Consider the following 12,267-nt stretch of genomic DNA (forward strand, 5'->3'; position numbering starts at 1 on the left):
TCACATTGTTTATTTTCTGATTCGATACTAAGTTAGTGATTTCTGTGATTTCTGCATCATGGACCGAGGCTGCTGTAACGGTTCTCAACCTGCGGGCCGCGGACCTCCTGGGGGCGTCTCAGGAGTTCTACTGTTATTTAATTCACAGGTGGAGCCGTTTGATGAAGTGCAATCAAGGGGAGCGCTTTGAAAGATTACATTTGAGGTTGAACTTACATTTTCTGCTTAAGTACAACAGTAAAAGTATCAAAAGCAGTCGGTGCTGGGTTCAATTTATTCAATATAAATGTTGCAATCTATGTTTTTGATCAAAGTTAAATGTACTTCAATACAAAAGTACAATCTTTGATACTTCAACTGCAAATCTTGTCCCATTGTTTCAGATGAGAGTTCTTTGGGTTGCTATTAAATCTCACAATATCTTTAATCTATTATATCTGACAAATCAGTTTAGCATTTAACACAAATTAATTCAGCATGGATGTTACACAGTGCTAATGATGACCAAAGAGAAAAATACTTGCTGATATACTGTGTGTTGGATATAAATAGTGTGCTATTCTACACAAAATTGGTAGCAACTGTGGGAACATCAGTACTTTCTAAAGTATTTTACTTAAGTGCTATTTCTGTTCTGATTATTTTATTAGTTATATTAATCCCAGAATCTGCAGTAACAACAGCTGTCAGACAAATGTGCTTTATTGAAAACCGTGTGTCAGTGAAAGAAAAACAGATTTGTTCCATCAATCTTTATTTTCACATTAAACAAATAATGTTCATATATAAACATAAATTGGAGTTTTAATTACAAAACAATCTGCCAAAACATGAAAAAATAAAACTTATATTTACACTGAAAGGCATAATTCTGTGAAAAGTGAAAGTTTGTTGCTCCGAGAAAGCAGATGATTTTTCTTTCAGAACCTCTTTGACATGCTGCACAGTGTCAACAGTCTTCACTGTTGTGAATTTCATTTTTTTCATAGTTTACAACAGGCAATATTTCACCAACCACCAGAAAACAACAATAAATGAACAAGCAAGGGTATAAAACTGGTATCATTTGTAGGTTGTGATAAAAAATATATATATATTTTTTTTCATTCTGTGAGATCAATGCAGTCAAACACCACATTTACTGTGTATGATGAGGAAAGTGAGGCAGAGTGTTGCAACATGACTTCATGAACGCTGCCACTTTCTCCTGAAATAGTTTTCCTTGTGTTCACCACCCAAAAATATAAAAGCAGAGAATCATCCGTGGCCTCGGGACAGTTTGAAATTAAAACCATACAGGTCGCAAAAAAAAGAGCAGAAATCAGACTGCGGAGAGCAGAACATTAGATTGTTTGTCATTACAACGTTGATTGGAGGAGGCATCTCAACTTGCCCGTTATATTTGATCACAATTCATAAAAGCACACAGCAACATAATGTATAATTCCAATAACATTACAGCCTCGAGCAACACATTCACAATTATAAGCTTGCTTGTTAGAAAGAACTTCACTTGTCACCGGTTGTCTTCACTACAACCACAAAGTCAAGCTGCCCTATACAAATTGAAGTATTTAATAAAAAAATGTGGCATTCACAATAAAAAATTTAAAAAGTGAGTTACTCCTGATCTTAAAATCTGGGAATCAGCCACGTCTTCCTCCCAAATAGTGCCGTTTCTTTAGTGCAGTGATGTCTTGAATTAAATAAGGACAGTTATTTTAATGGTCTGTGTCATTGAATCACTGTGTTTGTAATGTAGTTGGACAGCCTGGTTTTAGGTCTGTATACATATGGCTAATGTAAATAGAAGACCCAAAGAAGCACAATGCCCCGTAACAACACAACTTACGCAATCATATTTACTCAACTGTCATCAAGAGGGGTTTTTTCCAGGGATATTCATTGAATTTTCTGTTTAATCCACACTTTTTTAGCACAAATAAATTACAAATATTCACATTTTCACCCCCTAGACAATGATTATACACAAAAAAGCAACAATGCCAAACATATATGGCATCCCATGTTTCCAGGCCACATAAGGACTGTAATGCTATGATGTGAGTGGTAAGAGAAGGCAGCCTTGTAGCAGCCGTGTGTTTTTCTGTATTCACAGATCTCAGACCTGTTAGTTCCAAGCACTCGACGGGCTTTGTGGTTATTTCAAATTGAAGGCATGAGGCACCAGTCTACAAAGACGTTTCAAAATAAAGACGTCTCTTGTGTTGTTTTTGCTGAGATCACTGAGGTGATGTTGAGGAGTGCTGCTGTCCTCTAAAGGCCAAATGAAGAACAACAACTTCTGCCTGTCTGAGAGCACCTGCTGCAAATTCAGAGACCACTAAAGGAATTACATGCAAACTGTGAAAACATTAACATCAGTTTTTTCTGTAGCGCTATCTATTGTCATTAAACCCGTTTTGTTTAAAAAAAAAAACCTCCATCACTGACTGCTGCTGGACACTGATGCCATTGGTGGTGGTTTGTAATTGATCCATGAGCCAATCAAGTCAGAAACTACTCAACACAATGACCACTATCGGCTCAGGTTGTTTTCAGGATTACGGTTATACTGTATCTTTATAATGAATATAAAGCCTGCTATGACTAATATTTCTAAATTCTTTATCCTCGATGTTTTAAATCCATTTGGCAAACGTTGTTTAGCTAACATCAAGTCGCTCTGCATTGTGTCATCAAACCTTATCTGTTTTATTTAGATGCCACTTCAAAGTATTCACCCATCAGCTTATTCTCTCCTTCAGTAAGGATTGGTATTTTTTGAAATATGGTTTTATTTTCTGCTCTTTTAATAAAGAACCTGCCAGACACTGACAGTACAGCTTTCTGAGGTAGCAGGCGGTTTTCAGTTAAGGAGATTTGTTGGAGAAAAAAAAAAAAAAAGATCTATTCACCGTTGCAGTGCTAGTGTTGAACAAGAGGGTTTGGATACGACAATTTACGATACAATATGGTAAATAAAAACATTATTCTTAAGATATTTGTAATTGTTTCCTATGTTTTCTTTGGAAATATAAAGAGTTAGTGGGTTTGTTTTATGAGCGTCTTCACTTACTGTGAAGAACAGATTTAGCTGAAACACATCTCGTGGGAAATAAGGCTATTGGTGTTGTTTTACGAGACCTTTCATTGTTCACATAAGGAATCCTACATCCTACCATCAGTGAGCCACTAATGGCACTTCAGGATTATTGGAACACACACACACACACACACACACACACACGCGTACATAAGCCTAAAGTTAAAACTACACCGAAATGTAGCTTTTAACATTACGTCTGTGAGTGATCCATGTTTCACGTAAGGCCATTTGATTACAAGTTGTACGGTGTACCTGTACAGTATGTGAGATCAAAAGATCCATTCATCTGCCAACATAAGAGCATATCACACACACACATGCAAAAAAAAAAAAAACAGTACCAAAACTGAAGTTTAAATACAGTAACGAGTGCGTTTATAGATTATAATCCTTCTTGTGTCCCTTCCTCCCCTCATCTTTACATCTCCTTCTCTTTCTTGGTCTCCCGGGTGCTGCTCTTCAAGAAGTCGCTCCTGAGTAGCCGACAAAACAGGACAATATTCATGCACGTCATGATGGCCATTCCCACGCTGCCCAGCGTGTAGGCCAGGAGGGCCACATTGTCCCTGTTGAGCACCAGCCAGCGGGTCATCCAGGCCAGCGTGTTGATGCGAAACACCACGTATGTGCCCAGGTTGATGATGCTGTTGACCCGGTACAGCGTGCCCGCCGCATTGTTGGCCATACGCAGCATTTGCCTGAGGTGGAGGAACACGGAGTTGATCTCCACCAGCAGGGCCACCACGGCAAAGCCAATGTAGTGGGAAGACATCACGGAGAAGCCGAAACAGGCGATCACCTGCGGAGGAAGACGGTGAGAGAGAGGACAGGGAAGAGGAAGGTTACAATGGATGTGGCAGAGAGAATACAAATACAATATTTTCATAAGCTATCACCTCTATACCACAGTAAAAATGCAGGGATGCACTGATCTGGTGTTTTGAAGCGAACAAGTATGAACTCATATTTTCCTACAGGATTCCAATGATTCTAATGTCAAAATGCATTTTTGTTAACCTTCGAGGAAAAAGCGCAAAACAATTTAAGCTTTAAGACTTCAGATTACATGATTGTCTATTCGATTTGCATAAAATGGAAATTTGTCTTTGTCACTGCCATATAAGACAAAACCACACATGACAAGTGGCAGTAATAATAAAAGTGCTGCGTGGATTGCTCTTCCACTGGCACGCAGTCTGTTATGACACCACAACAGAGCATGATACACCGCGGTTTTAACAATAAATATATAAATATACATTAATATAAGCAATGTTGTTGGTTGTCATAAGAGGCGGCTTTGAGGATCGTGTCTATCTTCAGGCAGTGAGTGGTTAAAGTGACAATCTAATCTAATACATTTAAATCAAGAGGATTGCTTTACATTTAGTGAAAGCAGTGGGTTTAAGAGGAAATATTTCATAACTCTCAGATTAGATTAATTTTCCATATTTCTCAGTGCTGACGTCTAAACGCCCTTTTTTTCCACTTCAGGCAGTATTTTACTTAATAACCATGTGGAAGGTCACCAGCCACCCCCATGACTCATGTCTGCTGAGCAGTTCTTATGAAAGTTTGTGTTGTAACCAACTTACAAAACATCCCCACAAGATGGCAGCAACACTGCTGAAAACCAGCTCAACACAAGCAACTCAACAAATCCCGTCTGCTGGGGGATCTGATATGTTGTGACAGAAGTGGGAATCTGCCATCAAACACACTCACACAGCAGCTGTGTTGCAGGTGTAAAATGTAGAATTCACAAAAGCGTTTATACCTAAACAGATCTGTTCAGGAGCCGGCACACCAACTTCACCAGCTTCATTTACACTCCGAGCACACTCGTAGTAGACGGAGGACAAAAACAGACCGCACTACAATCTCAGGCTTGTGGCCACCTAAACTGCCATGTTTAAAAAACAAGTGCATGGTGGTAGTGATGGGGAGATAGTGAAAGAGCACTACTAAGTGGAGAGCAGTCCAAAGTGCATCATGTCTGTGGTTTGTTAGTGCGTCTTTGATGACTGGATGGGATACATGACGGTGTGAGAGAACAACTGTGACCCTCATTCAGGGCTCAGTTGGAGAAGCATCTTGTGTTTGTGCACGAGTGTCTCGTATGGAGGTCACAGGACGACCTCTCTAATGTTGCAAACAGTCATGCGATGCACTGTCGTGGGTTAGGCAACAAGACACGTGAGGAAATACAGCAGCACACTGGCCCTCATTGACTCTTACATTAAGGTTACTGTGAGGACATTTGAACTGGTTATGAAACAGTCTCAATTTCATACTGATGCCTCTATATGACTACATAAGTAAATGAGACATTCAGCGAGAAGGTATATATTTAATTCGGGAAGGGAGTCACGGGAGAACCAGACCCTGCTGCAGTAAAATGAGAGGTTTTCTAAAAGGGACTCTGGTGCTCAGAAACACGACCGCTTTCGTCCACAGGGACCGCTAAAATCAAGTTAGTGAAGCCTATTTTATCTATGTAACCTAAATTACAAATTGGCCTAAAGGGGCTTTACAATCTGTACAGCATATGGCACCATCTGTCCTTCCGCCCTCGCTTCAGATAAAGAAAAAAAAAAAAAAGGGAAGAATCAAAGAGGGATCTCTTCAATCAAGTGATTTGCCTTCATATATCTCTCCCTGGACGGCCAGACAAGCAACAGATGTTGTGTGTCTTGAGCTCAAAGATCTTGAGTTCAAAAGGTGTTGGACACATTTCAATTCCTGCGAGTTCACATAGTCGTGGCTGCATTTCTAGTTAAGTTCACCGCGAGGGCACTGCTCACACTCCTCCAAAAATGATCAACAATTAAAACTGTCATCAAAATGTTTTTGGGGGGGGCACAGATCCAACACGGGGTCCTGGCCAATTCTGGCCATTCACACAGAAACACAAATCAAAGTGTTCACCTGTTGTCAGGTAGTGACAGTGATGATGAACAATGTCGGTGAACAATTACAATGACGACAATGAAAACCGCCTGCATCGCGAAGGTCAGCGGGTTGGGACGGAAAACAGTTATGTCAACAGAACAAGTGGCTTTTCATACAACACAAAGAGACACACACACACACACACACACACACTGCAGTGTTGGGCGGACATTTCACTGTGACAGGACAGGTGCCAGGAATGTATGAGAGGAGATGCAAATGCTGAGTTTAAAAAACTCCTGGATAAACAAAGTGTGTCACGACACGCTGTTATCAAAGTCACTGAGGCAGGAAACAGCAAACTAATCAACTAACTAAACTGGTAACCAGCGTCTGGCTGAATTACACATTTTGTGTAATCATTGCAGTCAATATTCTGAACCACTGGATCCATCACATGTTTGTTCTGCACCTCAACGCTTCTGGTTCCAGAAAATGTTAAAACTAGACAAGATACATCGTGGAGAACATATACTGTGCATGCGCTCCCTGTTTTCAGTTTACACCTGCAGTAAAAACAACACGTGAATGAGTGGTGTGTGTATGTGTGTGTGTGTATGTGTTGTAAAAACATCCATCCATCTTTGTTCAAACCCAAAGCAAAGACAGCCAGCACCCTTAGGATCCTCATATGTTACACCCTGGACATGGAAATACAAGACCATACACTCTGATTAACCTCCATAAATACTCACATACACACTCACCAAGGCCACAGCTGCAGTCACATCCACCTGTGGTCTTACGTAAAGCTCATCTTAAGTCTAATCTGATCTGGGAAGATAAAGCGCGATGGAACAATGTACAGGGAAGGTCAAAACAAACCCTTATACAACGCTGAGATAAGATGATGAAGACAAATTCAGACAACAAAGGCTGTGAGTTACTTGATCACGTTGTAAAGGAAGTAGAATCATATCAAATCACCATGACATGCGGACAAAACTGGAGACAATTCTTGGTTTTTCTTAATTTAAAAAACAGGATATTTTACACATCTAGTTTTATGGTGGTAATCTCTGTGTTATGGTGTTTCTTCTCCATTTATTCGTTACCTATCCTTAGTAAACACTGATAGCACGTGGGCTAACAGGGTCACGCTATATAACACACAATAAAGCTGCAGCCATTTGTCACAAACACCTTCACATTACCTTTTTTTCAAATCTACCATCAGTAAAAGAACAAGTGATGAACCATAAAAAGGTTATGTGGACCACTTGATCTCACCACACCAGGTCATCATCGGGGGAATATGACGGCATGAGGCTCAGCAGCCAAGCAGACAAACTAAATCCTGTCTGCTGTCTCTGTACGCATGGATGAGGCAACAAGTGCAAATTACAAGACTGGGAGCATTTCTATTGCCTCTCTGCGGCTCTCAAGATGGTGAAAGGGCTTGCAGAGCTGACAGTTTTGACCTGAGGGGAGGCCGGAAGGGTTGGCGCTACACTTCCGCAATGACACCATCAGTCAGGACGGTGTTATCGGCCATAACCGCCGTATGAGAACAATGCACAGCAGCCGTCAGTGAGCTAGCCAGTAGGGCAAACACACATGCACTATAAAGCACGGACAAGCTCAGACATAACGCACACAAAGGGTGAGTGACTTTTCTCTGCTCAGGTAGACATTACTCTGCTTTATCTTTACATAGGAAATAGTGGCTTATTCAGCCTCTGAATGTTGTATATTGCTCCATTAAGGTAACAAGTCCCACACCCTGTGCTGCTGTCAGCACCCCCGAGCTGAGAGGGAATCACCATAATCCTCCGACCAGCCCCCATCAGATGATTAGATTGAACCAGCATTAGCTGGATTTGCCTCGATGCCACTGTTCAACTAGAAACTCTAGTGGACAGGCAGAAACCTGTCTCATGGCACATGTGGCTACCGGCAGGGTCTAAACTACGATGGCAAGATATTCATACAGATATATTGGTGCTACTACTTCAGATACATTCAATCTATTCTCAGTTCATTTCAAATTAAATCACAAGGTTTATTTATTTAAAAAAAATAGGGAAAGGGCTGGTTTTGTAGCACAGGAGTAGTTTTAAACTACGAAATACAACGTATAGCGCCTACATTTGAAGAAGACTGTTTTTTTTGTTTGTGTTCATATTGTTTTACCAACTTCAAGAATACACTTTCAATCTGATTCTTTAACAAATATTGAAGTTATTAAAATGCTCAGAAAAAATGCACATCTGAACATCTTGACAAATGGGCAAACTTCATCTTCTGAGGAAGACCTACACGATCGAGAGCTCCAGAACAGCTACTAAAGGACCTTGTTGTGAGCTAAAGAATTAACTTTGAATTGCGACACCTAAATTATAATTCGTGAACAGTCTGACTCAGCCTGGTATCAATAAACTCAACAACCAAGTATTACAGACAGTGAGGAAGGTGGTGTTTAGGTTCCAATGGGACAGAAGACCACAAAAATGAGTTTTATTGAACCGTTGGACTAAATTTATATACATGAATCTACCGTTTACAGCCACCCGGATAAAATCCAATCAAAGGGCTGAAAAACAAGGAGGTGTGGGTGTTTGTTTCCTGCATTTTCTCCCTGTTGGCTCAATTAGATGTTCTCTATGCACCCTGGTGAGGGACCTCCTGGTCCCCTTTTCAGGGGGGAACCCTGGGTGCAAAGATGGAAGGCAAGTACTGCAGACGGTGGTATGAACATGTATAAACATATGAAACCTGATAAAATACAAGAGGCGCTGGCATGAGGGAAAAAAAACATCAATCCTACGTTTAACCCGAATGACTTTTACCATCAAGAGGACTCAGGCACCCTGATCAAAGCTCTACCAAGAATCGGGATAAAGTTCACGTGATAAGGAAGTTTGTGTCAAGATGGCAGAGACTGATAAACGTTCGTGCTTCCAAATTGAGCCGATATTCAAACGGCAAGCTGGGGCGAGATAAAGCGAAGAAAGAAAAGATAAGTTTAGCCTCAAAGAAGGTTGCAAAGAAAGATAACACCTGTTACAATGTCAAAGTACAAGCTAAAGGTAAACAGCTGCATCTTTTTCAACTGTAAAATAAAAAAAGCCATCTTGTCTTTACGGTTTTCATTGACAAGAATTGTTTTGTGTGACTTGCTTGTTTAAGTATTCCGTACACAGCTTGTGAAAGCATGTAGCAAACGTATTATTTTCAATCTGCACATGAAATCAAAAGTTCAGGGGAAACTGCTCAGAAGCCGACGATCATGAGACTCAAAGATCTAATCAGTAAACAGTGTAGTAATGTTTTGCTTCTCTGGGCTGAGCATAAGCAAACATGCACATGGTTATGGGTACACGTTTTTTTTTTTTACACGTGTACATACAACTTATGTGTCTTGCACAAGCATCATTCCACCTTTATCAGTATGTGGTGTGGTCCCTCCCTCTCTGCCTGCAGGATTTCCAGGAGTCATTAGCCTGATGTGATAACACCTGTTCAGCCTCTACCTTCTCTCTCACCCTGAGGCTAAACATTTGCAGGTATTGGTTTCACACACACACACACACATCCGTGCATTTCTTACACCACTGGTGCAACAGACATTCACATCCCATGCTTCTCCTTTGGCAAATAGCCTTGATCATTTAAAAATAATAACACCTGGCTCGTCCTTCCTAGTCACATGTCCCATGTCAAACCTGTTTTCCTCCAGCTGTCAAAAAACATTTGAAGTTTAGTACCGGTGCAGCATGTTTTGTTTTTTTTGCCTTTTCTTCTTTTACTATGAAAGTAATGTTAGCTGCTGCAATGTTAGCAGCAGCTTTTCTGAGGAGATGTAAGCATTGGAAAACCAAACCACAGACATTTAAGATATGTGACCGTCAACACTCTGACACGTGGAAAACAGGGTCCGCCATCACATTCCACCAAAGTTAGTATTCAGGTTTTAACTATAGCTTGAACTGGAATAACAAGGTGTGAGTACTGTCAACAGGTGTATAAAGCCATTACAGGGAACATAGGTTTTAGATTGAGCCGATTAAATATGTAAAATAAAAAGTATACTCATAAAAATATAGTATACGTATACTACACTTGAACATCATTATATCTTAGCAGCACTTAGCACTTCTAATTCATTATATCAGTTTTTTTTGTAAAAACTGGTATAATAAAAAAAAAATGCTAAAAGGTGTTATTTTGTCCGTGAAAGTGCTTTTAAAATATAACAGTTTACAAAGAAGGATTTAAGAAATTTAAGGTGGCATTATTCTTTATTTATTATTATTATTTGCTCTGCTTATTTAATTTTTTAATGGCATCTAGGATACTTTTCCTTCAATCACAGCAAAGCCTCAATGGTTTTCAAAATATAAGCAGACTATTTTGACACGTATTCTACTTTCTGAAGGTTTGTCTAAAACTGGACCCTACACCAACAAATCTGTATTGCGTTTTATTCTCTCATTTAATTATAATGCAATATTTACAAAAAGCTAAATGCCTCATTTTATCTTTAAATACCAACTTAGAGCGTTCTCAATACATTTTATTGTGAGAAAAACAATGAATCCTTACTTCTGCCTTAAAATACAGCTTTCAAAGTCCAGTGAGTCTCGACCACAACACGCCATGAATTTATGTCACAAAGATCACTGGTGATGGCAGAGCATTTACCAACAGAACAGTTGAACAGTTTGAAGAAGAATTTATTTAACAAAAGCATTATTCTCTGTCCTCTTAAGATGTAAGAACGCGAAAAATGTTACCTTTCCTAAAAATACATTGTTGGATCCTAGACAGTGTTTCCAAAATATGGGTCATAAAGTGACAGGAAATGGCCGAGTGAAGCTGATGGAGAGGAAACTAATAGGAAGCTCAATGGAGAAACGTTCGCCATCTGATAGGCCGACCAGCTGTTGGGTGATGAGCGGGTGGGAGGGCTTTCCAAAAAGCTCCAATTTAATGAGAGAAAATGTAAGGAAGGATGTGCAGCCTGGAAACATGAGACGGTAATGATTACACACACATACAGAGTTCAAAGTTCAAACACGCACACACACACACACACTAGAGGACTGAGGGATGGTGGTCATAACTACTATCATGCGACTTGCGTTAACTCCCGTCAGCTGACAGCAGCACAGCAAGCCACTTCAGTGCCTCGCTGTCACAAGCATCCAGTCAGAACTATAATTATTCAAGGCAAATGTGATCAATTAGGACTGCGTGGGTATTCATTTGTAAGTGTACTGTATGTGTGCTATTTCAAGCTGAGAGAGTCTTTGCCCTCATCTTCACGAGACATCGGGGTGAGGCTCTATGTTAATAGGTGTGTTTTTTCATGAATCGTGGTCACTTGTGGTAGTCAGGCACTGGGTGTGAAGGGAGGAGCGGTGGTTTGAGTTGCTTTGTGAGTACTGTATGTCTCAGTCATTATCTCACTCCTCAGAGTGGCCAAAGAAAGATTCCCAATGCTCTTAACGCTCATTAGGACCAGGAAGCACCAGAAAGCTCTTGAGATCTGATGATTTTCCCGTTTGTTCATGGGAACGCAACACTTCTAGCATCGAGATCGGACACTTTAACGTTTACTTGTTTATTTATAACACTGAAATGGTTCAACTCTACTTACTACAGTTGCTCAATGTGAGGTTACTGCTTGCACACCCGCCTACGCTGCTTTAGGAACATGGTATTCCCACTGCAGCTGGAGCTCAGCAAAGTTTGTTCTCGGTCTTCTTTCATGCCGTGGTTCTCGGCTGTTAGGCGTGTCACTCGGGGACAACAAACGCACAATTCTTACTTTTCCCCACCTTGCTCAGCTCTTTGGAAAGCATGGCATGTGTGTGTACGAGTTTGTAACACAACCGCTCTTTTCTGCTTTCTACCTGTAGATATAAATACCAGATATACTGAAAGTCTATTTTTCCACACATACTGTCAACTGCTTTACAGTCCAAAAACATTCTTTTAAATGATCTGCTATTTAAAAGATGTATCTCCCATTTCTTAACTTTGAATTCCCAACCAATGCTAACAGCTTTCTTTTTCTGTCTTCATGATCACAACATATCTTCTCAGAGATATTTGTCACAAGTGTGCGGTTTGTTCGGGCATGCAGTATGCGCGCTCTCACTCTCAAATGCTCACGGTAATAGACAATGTAACAGACATGCAACGCATGTCAAATGAGTCTCGATCTTAATTTAGACTTTGCTACTGTGTAATAACATATC

At 40.2% G+C, this 12,267-nt stretch overlaps 1 protein-coding gene across 1 annotated transcript in view; it reads right to left on the reverse strand.

Moving 5' to 3' along the window:
- Window positions 1–817: 817 nt before the first annotated feature.
- The window catches only part of tlcd2 (TLC domain containing 2), a 22,852-nt gene continuing 11,402 nt past the window's right edge, over window positions 818–12,267 (reverse strand). The window contains exon 4 of the mRNA XM_031861134.1: window positions 818–3,908. Coding sequence (XP_031716994.1) covers window positions 3,528–3,908 — 381 coding nt within the window. The 3' untranslated portion in view covers window positions 818–3,527. The remainder of the gene's footprint in view (window positions 3,909–12,267) is intronic.

The sequence above is a fragment of the Anarrhichthys ocellatus genome, unplaced genomic scaffold (genome assembly GCF_004355925.1).
Source record: "Anarrhichthys ocellatus isolate YVR2014 unplaced genomic scaffold, GSC_Weel_1.0 scaffold24, whole genome shotgun sequence".
Taxonomy (NCBI): Eukaryota; Metazoa; Chordata; class Actinopteri; order Perciformes; family Anarhichadidae; genus Anarrhichthys; species Anarrhichthys ocellatus.